General features: G+C 38.8%; 1 protein-coding gene across 1 annotated transcript; it reads right to left on the bottom strand.

Moving 5' to 3' along the window:
• Nucleotides 1-281: 281 nt before the first annotated feature.
• On the bottom strand, nucleotides 282-14,425 carry elovl2 (ELOVL fatty acid elongase 2). The gene is made up of 8 exons (XM_072691298.1): nucleotides 14,142-14,425; nucleotides 11,939-12,002; nucleotides 9,668-9,855; nucleotides 8,989-9,066; nucleotides 5,102-5,273; nucleotides 3,952-4,076; nucleotides 3,373-3,507; nucleotides 282-3,092 (listed from the first exon to the last, which is right to left on the bottom strand). The coding sequence occupies exons 1-8, from the start codon at nucleotides 14,151-14,153 to the stop codon at nucleotides 2,985-2,987; spliced, it is 882 nt and encodes a 293-aa protein (XP_072547399.1). The 5' UTR covers nucleotides 14,154-14,425; the 3' UTR covers nucleotides 282-2,984.
• Nucleotides 14,426-14,790: the final 365 nt, after the last annotated feature.

The following is a 14,790-nucleotide window of genomic DNA, read 5'->3' as shown; positions in this document are numbered from 1 at the left end:
CGCTAACAGGAGACGCATAAAATATGCCAGGTGTGAATGGCTATGTTTTTGGCAGTCATTTGTAATCATATCACCTGAGATGCGGTTTTAAAACCAGGTGTGAACCAGGCTTAGTTTCCATATACGGAAACTAGGGACTGAACCTCTCTCACCAGGGACTGAACCTGCCACCTCCTGAAGATGCACCAGCCCTTTACAAAGTTTTTCATGTTGAAGACGACAGGTGGAGATTTATCTACTTAGAGGAACACGATGATGTGCCAGGGGTCAGAGGGGCAGGCTTTACATGCTCAAGATGCAATAAGTTCTGCAGTTTTGCAAATAATTGTGATGTTTATTCTCCAGAGGAACATAAAAACAAGCACATACATTAAGTGAGGCAAAACAACAGATATTCCACAGAACAAAATTGCCTGAAAATGCTTGAACTCAAGCATAGGCACATATTTAGTAAGTTAGCTTGATTTGTGTCAGATTTGAGTCTCACTAATTGTACTTGCACTTTAACATCAAGAAAAAGTTTAAAAACCCTTATAAAATGGAAATTAATTCAACATCCTTATCTAATGTAGAGCAAAAATATTTTCTTACAGAACCAGTTTAAAAAAAACAGTGTCCCTTAACTGCACCCTGAATGAAAAAGCAGGCTCGAAGAGTGAGGCCTGTAGGGGGGCACGGTTAACTAGGCAGAGATGCAGAGTTTTGGCAGCACTTTTGCTCATGTTCTAGCAGTCTGATGCTATACCAATGATATACAGCTAGTGTTAGCTCTGAATGGTGGGAATATGCAGTATGACAATCAATCATGGTTTCTGACAGATCAGCATAGCACAAAAAAGACGTAGCACCTATTCTCCACTTAATAGAGAAAGAACTCACTGCAGGTAAGTTGGGAGAAAGCAATGCTGAAAATCCATAATCAGTCGTGCAGAGAGCTGACAAAAAATATAGCCGATCAGCAAAACTCTGGCCCAGCGTAACACTATGACAGAACACAGAGACAGCAGGAACAAACAGTACTGTGAAAACTCTGGCACTCAGGCTGCAAATCATCAGTTCTGCTCAGAAATTCAAAGTGAAACAGACAGACAGTGTAGAAACAGCATGGAAACAATACAACCTGAAATTCAGAAGAAACGTGGTCCAGGACCGGAGCTACATTTCTTCCTGTTTAAACAGTGTCATTGAGAGGTCTAAGAAACGGCCGGCTCTCATCCACCTCAGCTGCACAAGGTATAACCCAAAAATCAGGGCCTCATTTCTAAAACAGCAAGCAATTTACATTCAGATTTGATCTTGAATGAATATTCCAGTGTTTTTCAACTAAATCCCTATCTGCCATGTATGTACTGTGTGGTTGATTTAACAATTATAATAATTATGTCACGGTTGATCATTGACAAATTGAATGCGTTTAACTGTACTTAAGAATAGAAACAGACAGTCCTTTGGCTTAAAACAGCCAATGGCCAGTTGAAAAAGCTGGAGTATTCCTTTAAATCATAAGTTATCATCATGTAAAGCAGTGCACAGTCCAAAAGTCCGAATAAAAGGGTACTGTCCAGGGACAATTTTAGGCCCCCAAGGTACAAATAACAGAAATGGTGCCTACAAAGGTCATTCAGGTCCAACTGTGTCCTTTTAAATGTCCACTACATTCACTTTCCCAGAGGAATGAATGAATGCAGCCTATCTAGTGAAGGAAATGGATGTGGTGTACTGTTTTATATAAGCACAATAAAAGGCTGAGTATAATTGTGAAATATAAAAGAAATAATAAACGCATTCCCCTATGGACAGTTTTATGGAGGCTCAGTTAAAGCATAAGAACTTTCTAGTAATTTTTCATATTAAGATTTTGTGAACTTACTATGCCTTGTACCTCGTATACGACGGTTAAAGAAGCAAGCTTGGGACCGGAAGGTTGCTGGTTCAATCCCCTGCACTGGCAGGAAGTGAGGGCAGAGGGAGTGAAGGAACAGTGCTTTCTCTCTACCCGTAAGCAAGGCTTACCTTTAAGCAAGGCACTAAACCCCCAATTGCTCCCCAAGTGTGAGAGCTCTTTGCCCCTAGTCACTAGTGTGTATGTGTGTATGCACTGTCTCGAATGGGTTAAATACAAAGGCTATATTCCATTGTACTGCTGTCCAACGGCTATATATAGGATTATCTTAAGCCTGTATGAAACAACGTTCATAAACAAAGCCCAAGAAAAGGAGTTTATAAAGGCCCCAAAGAAATGATAACTGTTACTGTGACTGTAACAGCCCTCATTACCACCATTCACCACTAAGGGGTCGAACAAGCACTTAACATGATCTCTCTACCAGTAAAGACAAATGTAAAGACTTACATTAATATGCTCTTGGGGAACTAGGTCATAATCAAGTGAGGTTTGTATGAATTAATTACAATGTGTGAAAAAAGGGACCGTTTTGTAAAATGGCAAAATAAAGCCAACATGTTTTTTTTTAACACTTTCACAAGGCACTGCTCTTATGAATGCACTACGACATGCTTAGGAGCGTTCACAGCTTGAGTGTACATTCTTCTTCACATTACTTTTGTTCCTGAAAAGAACTGAGCTCTAAGGCATCTTTTAGCCAGTGCTTTCTCTGTACTATTTTGATGGTCAGTGGAGGATTAATGTGGATAGTTTTCTGAAGAAAGCATTCTGAAGGTCAGACCAATTAGACTCATGAATTAATGAATGATAAGGGATAGTGTGATGCAGATTTTCCTGTGATGTATGGCTCTGATTCTGACTCTCAGTAAGAATGCCCAGAACGTGAATCTTTAGAGTCTTTAGAGGAACAAACCAAAACGTGATACAAAAAGGTGTGTGTGTGGGGGGGGGGGGTTGTTAAAAAAAGTAGTCTATACAAAAATTACAGCATAATTACAGAAGATTATCCCTGCTATCAGGTTAGTGTCTCAGCATAATAGGATTGAGGAAAGGAATCTTGAAGAGTCACATCCTGTCTTTACTGTAGCTTATGTTTGGCTCCATTGAGGGCGGAGGAGATGCCGTTCGTGTGATTCCTCGCCATCTCTGCATCTTTGCCATCTCTAACTGGCTTTTTTCTGTATGTCTGCAATGAAATGACATTGGATTAGTTTATTAAATAACCAGTGGGAGCACAAGCTGTTCTTCAGATGCTAAATACGTAGAGTAAGTGGCCTTTGTTCTGGCTCTAAAATGCTTTCTCCTCACTGGTGAATAATAGATGTAGTTAGAATCTGGGCTTCTTTACTTCTCTACAGTGTTTATAGATACTGAGTCAATATCAGGGGAAAGTACTAATATATAAATGCACTGACTAGAAACCAGTGGAGTTTTACAGTTTTCAAACACTTATCACTAGCACTTACCTTCATATAAAAATTAACAAACAAGATGACGAGTGTAACCATGTAACTGGACTGAAACATCAGGCAGCCAAAAGGGAATCCACAGGGGAACACTGCTGCACTGAGTGTGTGTGTTATAGTTAATATAAACTGGACCTGAAATAGGAAAAGAGAGAGTAGTACTCAGAAAGCGAACTCTTTTTTTATGCTAATAAGATGGAAAGGAGAAAAAAACATTGATTTTGGTTAGTTTTTACTCCCTGCCAAAGTAACAAAGTTCAAAGTGGCTTTATTTGCAAGGCTTTCTAAAGTGCTGTGTTGCCAAAGCACATTTACTTTAAAGTTAAACACACCTTATGAACTAACAGCAATTATAGACAGTTATAATAATAATAATAATAATAATAATAAATGTGATCAACTTTGACAAATACTACTAAATAATTATACAATTAATAACAAATAAAATAACAAAAAGAAGGTTATATTCAATAAATAATCTAATAATGTTACTAACTTAGGGAATTATCTTCTCACATATGTTCTACTCAGTAATGGAATTTAACTGGAAATAAAAATAGACATCATTGCTGTACTGACCAACTGGGCTTGTGTGAGGTAGCGTTTCCACCACAAGTACTTCTGCATAGAGGGAACGGTGGACAGGCCATAGTACGAGTACATCAGCACATGGATGAAACTGTTCAGCATGGGCCCAAAGAAACCTGAACACAAACACAAGTCAGCACATCGGTCACCTCATCTCACCTGGGACCTGTGAGCACAGAAGCTGCTCAGTTCAGTAGGTACTGTACTCTAACACATGATATACTGCAGGGCTGCAATTCATAGTTTCATAGAGTTTCATAATCCTGAATGAACTGTATGGGCATGTTTCTGAACATATCATATTGCGTATGCAAATGTTTAGTTATAAGTCTGTATGAACATATCATTTATTTAAATTAAATGATAATAATATTATTATTATTTATATTATTACAAAAGCAAATAATAAATAAATAAAATAATAAAGTTGGGATGTAAACACTTGTAGTTTGTAATTGCACTGTTCAATTCCCCAGTCAATATATGGAAGCTAAACTGTAAAAAACAGCCAAGAGTTAAATCATTTAAAACCACGCATTCATGTTCTAGCAATATGGTTCACAGTTCAGCTTGGCTTGCTTTTAGACTACAGGGCAGCTAATCCTAACATGTTTATGATTATGACTTATGTATTACATCAATTTTAAATGAGAAGAAAATGTAGAATATTAGCCCTTTTAATCAACACTCACGTTGTATAGGTCAATAAAAGATCACATACACTGTGATAGACTCACATATCACCAGAATAATGAGTGAATGAGCCAAATTTAGCTAAAAGTCCATGTATACTTTACAGTGTCACAATCTGACCAAACAACCACAGAAACAAATAACTGAATACAGAGCTCTTGCAGTCATTTAATAAAAACTGTCATTATTATAACTTCTATTCATGTTTGATAACAGCTTTGAGTGCAATCAGCCCATAAAATCAGTGACATAATGTGTGATAAAGGTGGCCTTTGGCAATTGGTTTTTAAAGTGATAGTAATTTAGCACATGTTTTTACTGGTTGGTAAGCTAACATGCAAACATATAAGCATGGAAGCTTATAGCCTACCAATTAGCATCAAACTAACAAACTTCAAGGCTTAATCAACAGGCTGGCCTTAACTTTGCCTCAAATTGCTTTACTTACTCTGTCCACAAGGGATCCAATTGAGGACGCACCACCAGATATTAAACATGGAGGCATGGTGATACACGTGCAGGAAGGTGATCTGATTGTTCTTTTTCCTCAAAACAAAGAAGATGGTGTCCAGAAACTCAATCAGCTTGGAGAAGTAGTACCACCACAACACTTTTGCCACCTGTCCAGGTGAGAGAGAGAAAATGTATTACCAGACATGACAAAATATATAATGAGCCTTCATTTCCTACATCATATATGTAAATCGTAGCTTTGAGTAGCTTTAAGCTGCTAAGTGCAACACTTTGGGCTTGCTTTTCAATATTTGGGATTACAGTAACTGTTGTTATTGTACAGTGGAAGTCTGCTTGGTTGCATATCTCAGCATACACTGATTAAATAGACACAGATAAGGCTGAGATAAATATATGTACATGTTTGACAAGATAGAAGTTGGGGAAATGAGGTCATAGGTCTCATCTATGTCTGTATGAAATAAAGAGGTAAATGCTCTTTGCTCAAACTAATGATGAGATTTGAACCCACAACCTTCTTGCTATCGCTACTGTCCCACATGATCTTATGCATAAGTTCAGGAACACTTGACCAAAGGACACTTTTTTTGCAGTAAACACAGCTTTTGAAGGTAAAGGAACATAAAACACAATATTTCCACCAGATAATTTCCTGAATAGTTACTCTGTCCAAATCATCAAGATCATTAGCAAATCATGCCTGGTCAGGCATGTCACCTGTTATAATTAGAAACTGTCAGCTGCATGAAATCTGTCTGAAGATCCGAAAACGAATATATCTGATGCCCATTCATTTGAAGCTTGCATCTTCAGTACAGAATGTTATTACTGTGGAGGTCCAGATGAGATCTAGAAGACCAAGAAAACTCTTTGGAAGAGTAACCTGCTTGTATGCTGATAAGACAGGCAGATAAAAAGCCCCATATGACTGCCAGGAACCTGCATGAGTCAGGAGGGTGGTGCACCATTCCACTGTGCAGCACTGCTTGCACAAATGTAATCTTCATGAAAGAGTCATAAGAAGAAACCCTTACCTGTGACCTCATTGTAAAACTCAACGTTAGAAGTGCTAGAGGACATGTGGAAACAGGATTCTGTGCTTACTACAAAACATCTAATTTAGCCAAGGGGGTTCCAACATTTGCATAGAACTGTAAATTTAACTATGAGGTATTGATCTTACTTCATCCTATTTGGTCATATATTATGGTTCAAGTTGGTTTATATGTGGTTGAAGCACTGAAACCAGGATGCATTGAGTTTGCTTGATGCAGATGTGTATATCATTAATTAGGGATGCACAGATCCAATACTAGGATTGGATATCAGTCCCAATACTAACAAAATAGCTGGATCGGGTATCAGACAAATAGGCTGATCCACGGGACTGATCCATCACTGAACCCGACTCCCACACCGCTGGTATTCTAGGCTTCATAACTCGGGATCAGAGTAACCTACAGAGATAATACACATATCATGGCAAACATGGCTATCAGTGAGTAATCCAGCATGGAAAAAACCCACACAGATCACCTTTAGCAGCTTGCTCACAGACTTTACATTTCAGAATAAAAGTCTTGAGCCCAGACAAAACTGTGACAAATCATTCAGTAAGCAATTCAGATCATTTATGTCTGTGTTAATTTGTTCAATTTTGTTTTACAAAGTTAGTAAAATAATGTCTATCAGATCTTTTTAAGTCGCTCTGGATAAGAGCGTCTGCTAAATGCCGTAAATGTAAATGTCTATGTCAATCCTGATGGCGTAAGTGTCTCCCACATGATGAGGTATATGGTTTATTATTCAGGTGGAAATGCTGTGCTCATTTTACTCAAAAATACATTTATGTCTAGTAAATTCAGAGCATCCCTTTTGTTTTGTAACCAGGCCTGACCTTAAAGAGACGGTTATTAGATGCTTTTTAGAGCAGATGGGAGAAAATAAATTGCATGCTTAAATGAATCAGACTTTGTAATTATAAATTATGTATCAGATAGAGGTATAAAAAGTAAAAAGGGGTTAATGGTCTATGGCAAAATGCACTGAGTATCATGTAAGCTAAATGTTAAATATGTGATGTATTGGAACCAAATCGTTGAGTCACAGCCATGAAATGTCACATGCTGGTGTCCCTCATGCTCATTTATTTAACACAAGACTTCTCAAACTAAAACCAGGAGGGCGGCAGCACTGTGCAGTTCAGTGTTTTTCCCAGCAAGCCCCACAAACTGATGAGATGAATCAAGTGAATGGAAGCTGGAGAAACACTAAACAGTGCAGCATGCAAAGCTGCAGCCCTTCAAGACTGGTGTTTGAGCACTAAACAAAGTCACGGTTTCCAATTTAGTCTACCGCAATAAGCACAAGCACTGTTAAGCGGTATTTTGAACTGGCACATGAACCATGATCACATTCACATTCAGTACCTACCACTCACTCTTACCGACTTGAGCCTCTAGCATTGATGATTTCTGAAATAGCAAGTGCTCAATCTTATTCAACCCTCTTATAAATAAAAAAAGCTGTAGGAATATCTCAGTTATCTGGATATATAAGAGCCACGCTATACACAGCTGAATAGTAAGAGAAAGCATTCTGTTCTTTGGGTTTTAGAATTAATTAACTGAAAAATATTGCTTAATGAAATACCACTCCGTTCATGTTATATGTATAACTCCTGTATTAACACAGTGGACTGACAATGAGCTCTTCTATGCCACCACACCTTGTGCATAAAAGGTCAGGTCATGGATTTCCATGAGAAATATGCATGGAAACATTCTATTTAGTTCATGTTCTAACACAAAAAGCCAAGACTGAATGCTCTTTATTACTTTAATATAACGGGCAAAGCTAAACTGCTGGAGATCTGATAGCTGGATATATGTTCATGTGTTATTTTTTTGTGACATAATAAAAGCCAATAATTTAAAACAGGCTGTTTTTGCAGCTTAGTTTCCAGTTTTGGGCTGCACAGACTGGGGAGAGAATGGTTTTAAAGTCAGTATGAACTGGAAACCATTTTTCTTTGCAACATCATGGATTTTAAGATCAGTGGTTATTACTTCTTCCTGCCCATTGGGGCATGGTGGCATAATCACAAATTGGGGAATGAAGATGAAGATCAAATTGAAGATGATTTTTGTGATTAATTGGATTTAATTGGAATTGTGATTCACCTAGTCTACGAAGTAACAAGTTGAGAATGTCTAAAAAAAAATACAAAATTAACCTCTTTTTTAAAATACATTTTCTTTGTTGAATTGCTTCCCATTTTTCTCCCAATTTGGTACTGCCAATTAACCCACTTGTTCACAGCTCCTCCTAGCACTGCTCCTGACATTAGGAGGTTAAGGATTTAACACATGTCTCCTTGGATACATGCAAAGCCAGCCATCGCCTGATTTGAAACTGCCGCCAATGCAGACGCCTGTGCCAGCCAACACTGCTTAAGAATGATAAGGGAAGAGAGCGCCATCTACCCACCCGGAGAAAGCACTGACTCCAGTTGCTGATGGCAAAGTGGCATGGCTCGTGATTGAAACTCGGCCATTGTGTCAGAGCATTAGACCACTGAGCCATTCTAAACCTGACATAAAATCTCAATCTCAGCTCAACCTGGTCCTTATTTAACTTAGTACTTCATTTGGCATGGCTGAACAAATGAAACTTAGCTTGAGATTTAGCTTGAAATGAGATTTTGTTTGAATTCTTCGAAATCCAGAAAAGGGTATATTTGAGACCTTAGATGAGTTGGCATAGAATTAAGCTTAACACATGCTTAACACCTTTAAATGCACACTCACAACTATTAGACAGAATGGGGTGATGGTAAATGTAGTGTAATTTCCTACTCACCCTGACGTCACCCTCCCCTGCGTCAAAAAGGGCTTGACATTTCAGGCGGTACCCCGCTGACCAGGTTGCTGAAATTAGCTACCATACAGACAGACACACAAACAGGCAAACAGTGAGACAAGCAGAAACTGCAGAAAACATAGTTAGATACACACATGCTATATTTATACTACTGTTCAATTTCATTATTATCAATTACATGATGCTAATCCAGGCAAATGCCTTTCCAATCCCACTCTATTAATGTCTATATATCAGAATCAGCATATACAGTATATGTCCAAATGTTTGTAGACATCCCTGCATTCAGCTATTTAAGTTGCACCCTGAAACAGATGTCAGCAATGGGTGCACATGCCCCCAGCTTGTCTGGTCCCTGTAGAGTACTAGACAATAGAAAATTACTGCCAATAAAAAAAGGAATCTCATTTTTAATACCCTTGATTTCCGAGGAAGCAATGAATAAGCAGGAGTCCCAATACTTTTGTCCATGAAGTGTGTGTATCTATTTATCTATATATGAATATAATATAATATAATATATATTATATTATATATATATATTGACAAAGGCTTCATCGATCAAAAATGCACCAAGCTCCCATGTCTTGGGAACTTGGTGCACCCCCAACTTGGAAAACTTGGAATCCCACCCCCAACCCCACCCGTTGGTCCGTACCTCCACCAGCATGTAAAGTGACAGCATGGTGACTGAGAAGTTGTACAGTAGCAGAACATTCTTCAGTGAGTAGGCTGGTCGGTTCTTCATGTACTTTGGTCCCAGGTAGACTATCAGGAGGTAGATGAAGGTGAGGATCAAGGTAGGTGTGCAGGAATCCAGCATTAGCCATCCTCGCACTCTTGGATCTGCCAGTGAAGACATACATTTTCATACAGATGTCCTTTTCTTTTCTGTAAATATATTTTTCAGCTCTTTATTACCTTTATTACCTTTAGTACTTTCTACTTTTTTTCTTTAATTTATCCCCTACCCTATTTATTGTTTAGTGTCATTTTCCTTTAGTTTAAGACTGTGTTCTGTGTTTCTTTGTTACTTGTCATGCGTGTTGCTCTCACCAAGACAAATTCCTTGTATGGGTAACATACTTGGTGAAATAAAGAGATTCTGATTCTGATTCTGATTCATTTAAATAAAGGCTGTAATAGTAAGAATAAGGGCACTGACATAAAAACAAGACATGTGATCCTTAGAAATGTACAGCCACTTTTTATCTGGGTAATGTCAGTATCAAAAAAATACAACTACTACGGTTACTACATCTGCCACTACTGCTACTAGTACTGCTACTACTACTACTGTTAGTACTGCTAGTACTACTACTATTACTAGTACTGCTACTACTACAGCTACTACATCTGCCACTACTGCTACTAGTACTAGTACTGCTACTACTACAGCTACTACATCTGCCACTACTGCTACTAGTACTAGTACTGCTACTACTACAGCTGCTAGTACTGCTAGTACTACTACTATTACTGCTGCTACTACTACTACTGCTATTACTATTACTACTGCAACTATTACTAATGCTACTGCTAGTACTAGTACTACTGCTGCTGCTATTACTACTACTACTGCTAGCACCACTACTACTACCAGTACTACAACTACTACTTCTGCAACTATTATTACTACTGCTACAATTACTACTACTGTCATCACTGTAGCTATTACTGCACTACTACTGCTAAGACTACTTCTACTACCAGTACTACAACTAGTACTAGTACTGCTACTACTACAGCTACTACATCTGTCACTACTGCTACTAGTACTAGTACTGCTACTACTACTGCTGCTAGTACTGCTAGTACTACTACTATTACTGCTGCTACTACTACTACTGCTATTACTACCATTACTACTGCAACTATTACTAATGCTACTGCTAGTACTAGTACTACTGCTGCTGCTATTACTACTACTACTGCTAGCACCACTACTACTACCAGTACTACAACTACTACTTCTGCAACTATTATTACTACTGCTACAATTACTACTACTGTCACCACTGTAACTATTACTGCACTACTACTGCTTCTATTTCTACTGTGACTACTACTGCTACTACTGCTAGGACTACTTCTACTACCAGTACTACAACTACTACTACTACTTCTACTACTACTACTACTACTACTACTACTAATAATAATAATAATAATAATAATAATAATTGTACTTAGAGTTTTTACAACCTTTAACATGTGGCACTACTGCTAATATATAGTGTGTATTGTCAATATGTCTATATTATTATATTATTAATTCTATTTTTCCATATCATCCACCCTTAATTTTATTAATTTCTCCATACATATCTCAACATTTAAACTTTTATCTCCACAGCCACTGTTAACTAGAGCCTCCAGAGTAATCTAAGGGACATTTGTATTCCTGAAAGCTGTGCAGTCTCATTCTAGCCAGCACAAAGCCAGCACTGGCATGACTTGGCATGACTTAGAGAGAGGAGGGGGCAGTCATTTGTCCAAATATCTCATTCCTCCATAAAAAAAATGTTAATTCGCTTTAGTGCCTGTTCAGAAAAGGCTAGGAACCGAAGCCCATACATGGCATTCCACTAGGCTTTGCATTATTAATATGGATTAGATAACATGAGCAGGTTAAGATCAGCTCCAGATGAACTTTGACACACTTAGCTCTGGTGTGCTAAGTTACAGTACAGCCTCTGACTTCGCAGCAATTCAAGATGAACAAAGAGCTTTTATATCAATCCTGATTTGCATTGATGGAAGCTAGTCCTGTGTTGCAGGTCTAAATGGTGCTGAAATGGATATTGCCCGCAGTGTCTGTGGGGAGTGGATGTGCTGAATGAAAAGAACAAAAACTTTAAAAGTGCTAGAAAAGCATCTCTCTGGACTGTGGAGAACTGTGGTAAAAAAGAAGATGGAAGGAACGAACCTCTCTCTCCGAATAGCTTATCCACTGCGGAGTTTATCCACGTGTCAAAGGCGTGGTAATGGTTCTGAAACACATGAAAAAGAGGGAAAGTGCATAAAGAACATCCACTGGCCTGCTGGTTAGCTTCTCTTTGACCTTCTACATGTCCCACCATATCAACAGACATATTCAAATTACAAATAATGCTTGTTGGAAGAAAAATGATCTCGCTTGCAGAATTCATACCGGAAGGTTCATGCTGCACAAGCATTGATCCATAACTCACTCCATGCCAGGTGGGTTTTGACTAGCAGCCCATCAAAAAGCATCACTTCTGTTTTGACTTATGATCGCTCCTCTCTCTTTTTTTAACTACTGGGTAAATAGTTTCTAATGAACTGACTTGAATGGTTTGCACTGCCCTTAATCAGCAGAAAATAAGATGATAAGAAAGACAAACAGTTTACATGAAAAGACCAGTGTGTCCTTTCTCGTTTTACAGGTCACTGCCCCCCCTCAGCCTGTCTCAGTCTCTCTCCCGGCTCTCTACTCTTCTCTTCTCTCGCTCTCTGTGTGAGAGGTCACTCCATTTGGCTGCTTCGTCCTTCTAAGAACTTTAATGTTTATTGATTGGACACAATACGAGGGATACAATGACAACGCGAAGGGTGACCTGGTTGGACGAGCACTTCTGAAACCCTTCACTGTCCAAGGGTAGCCTTTACCATTGGTCTTTCATTGCACATTATTACATTCTAAACGTGCTCTATCTTTCCTATGTGCATCTCACCTTGGATTGATGTTTTTACTCCCATTAGAGTTTTCAGTTTTGCACCAGATGCAGCTTTATGATATTTCTATTATATCTGCCTGGTGAAGTTAAATGCTCTACTTCAATAAGCCTTGAAGCCTTGACAGAGAGTGTCTCTATGGATATGCTCATGGAATGTTCACCCTGTGCACTGCGGCTAATGCCTTAGTGATGAATTGCTCCATCAGTTCCTGCATTTGAATGTTATAGGCCTAACCTTGTGCTGAGCAAACAACACACATTAAACGAGTGCATTCACAGCCTGCAATAAAAGGTCATATCAACCAAGTGGGCACATATCAATATTGCCAGCTTTACATTAATAAAGGTCCCTCAAAATATGATATGGTTGGGCAAGGAAACGTTGCTGAACCCATCTTGGAGACCCTTAAAGGGGGGCTTAACGATGAAGTGCAGAGTAAGAGGAGAGTCAAGCCTTGTCTGTTTCATGCACTGAAACTGTTTTCATTCATCCATGACACACAAGAGTGTTTTATGACCAAACAAGGCCATCCTCTGGCCAGTGTCCAGGGGATCTTTAGAAAGCAAAAAACTTGCAGTGGAACTAGAGGTGTCTGGGATTGTGCAGAGCGGTCTATATATATATATATATATATATATATATATATATATATATATATATATATATATATATATACTTGTATCTACAAAGTAAAAGCCTTCTTAACTTTCAATGGAAGTCAATGTAAAAAAGGTCCTTTTGGAGCCTTTTGGAGAATTTGTATTGGTCCATTCATCCTGACATTTTAACACTTTGTATAGAACCACTGCCAGATCCAAATTATGTGAAGATAATGGCGAAATATTTACTAGAGGTGTCTGGGATTGTGCAGAGTGGTCCGTATATATATATATATATATATATATATATATATATATATATATATATATATATATATACAGTTATTATAATATTGATTATTATATCATTTGTATTGCAAATCTGCAAGTCTGATATGTGCATTTGCATAATGGAGAGTCCTTAAATTGCTGAATAGCAGTGTTTAAATGATGGCACCCAGTCCAGTCTAAGTCCAGTCTGATCCCCCAGGCATGCAGACGTAGGTAATATAAATGATTGAATATGCTTACTTAATGAATCTCTAGGATACAATTACAGAGGCTGGCTAATTACATGCTTGAAAGATCAATTAGCTCATTTGTAAGTGTCTGTATGCCATCAGTGAGCTTTCAGGCCACAACATGTAGGTTAAAACAGGCATAAAGTTGGACTTTCTGCACAATAAAGCTTCTTCCATGATCACAGATATGAATCAGAAGGAAAGAATGAAGGAGCAGCATCCCACTGCCCACACATCCCTAATTAACACATCCTCCAAAACCTCCCATCCCTCAGATACCTCAAAGGCAGAAGGATGCATTGCTGCTTACCACGAGCTCCATGGCAGGGCTGTGTGTTTTGTAGCTCTAGGATGAGGCTGATCCGTTGATGCAGAGACGCTCCGTTGTCCGGGATGGCCGTTGTTTCCTCGCCGCGCCTCTCCGCGCCTCTTTCGGTGTGGCATGCGCCCGCCTGCGGTCCTGCACGCCGCTGTTACGAGTTTTTAGCCTGGTTGGATTTTTGTGTTTATGGGCGGAGCTCCAGGCCCGCCAGCCCCGCCTGTCGAACCCTTTTACTCCGGGACTATCTGAGAGATCTGCGTTTTAATACTTTATTCAGGGAAAGTGTGGAGGACACAGGGGCATGATCAGAGATGCACGGTGTATTTTTCAATCCCCACCCGTACTGAGACTAGACCCGCCTTCCTGCACTCGGACTGGCTAGTGGTATCCCGCCTTGAGCAGGGATTAGATAATACCTAGTCGGATTGGCTTCTGGCTACCAGAGAACATCCTGTGAACCAATCCCGGCGCAGGAGGCGGGGTTTATCGAAAAACAGGTGGGAAAAAGAACAACTACGCTTTATTTAGTCCTTATGCATCCATCGGGCTAAATTGCCCATAGTGAGCAAATGCTTATTAGAAAGATTAAGTTATAATAATAATAATAATGATAATAATAATAATCATATATAATAAT

The sequence above is a fragment of the Salminus brasiliensis genome, chromosome 1 (assembly GCF_030463535.1).
Source record: "Salminus brasiliensis chromosome 1, fSalBra1.hap2, whole genome shotgun sequence".
NCBI classification, from domain to species: Eukaryota; Metazoa; Chordata; class Actinopteri; order Characiformes; family Bryconidae; genus Salminus; species Salminus brasiliensis.
This window is presented reverse-complemented; position numbering and strand designations above follow the sequence as displayed.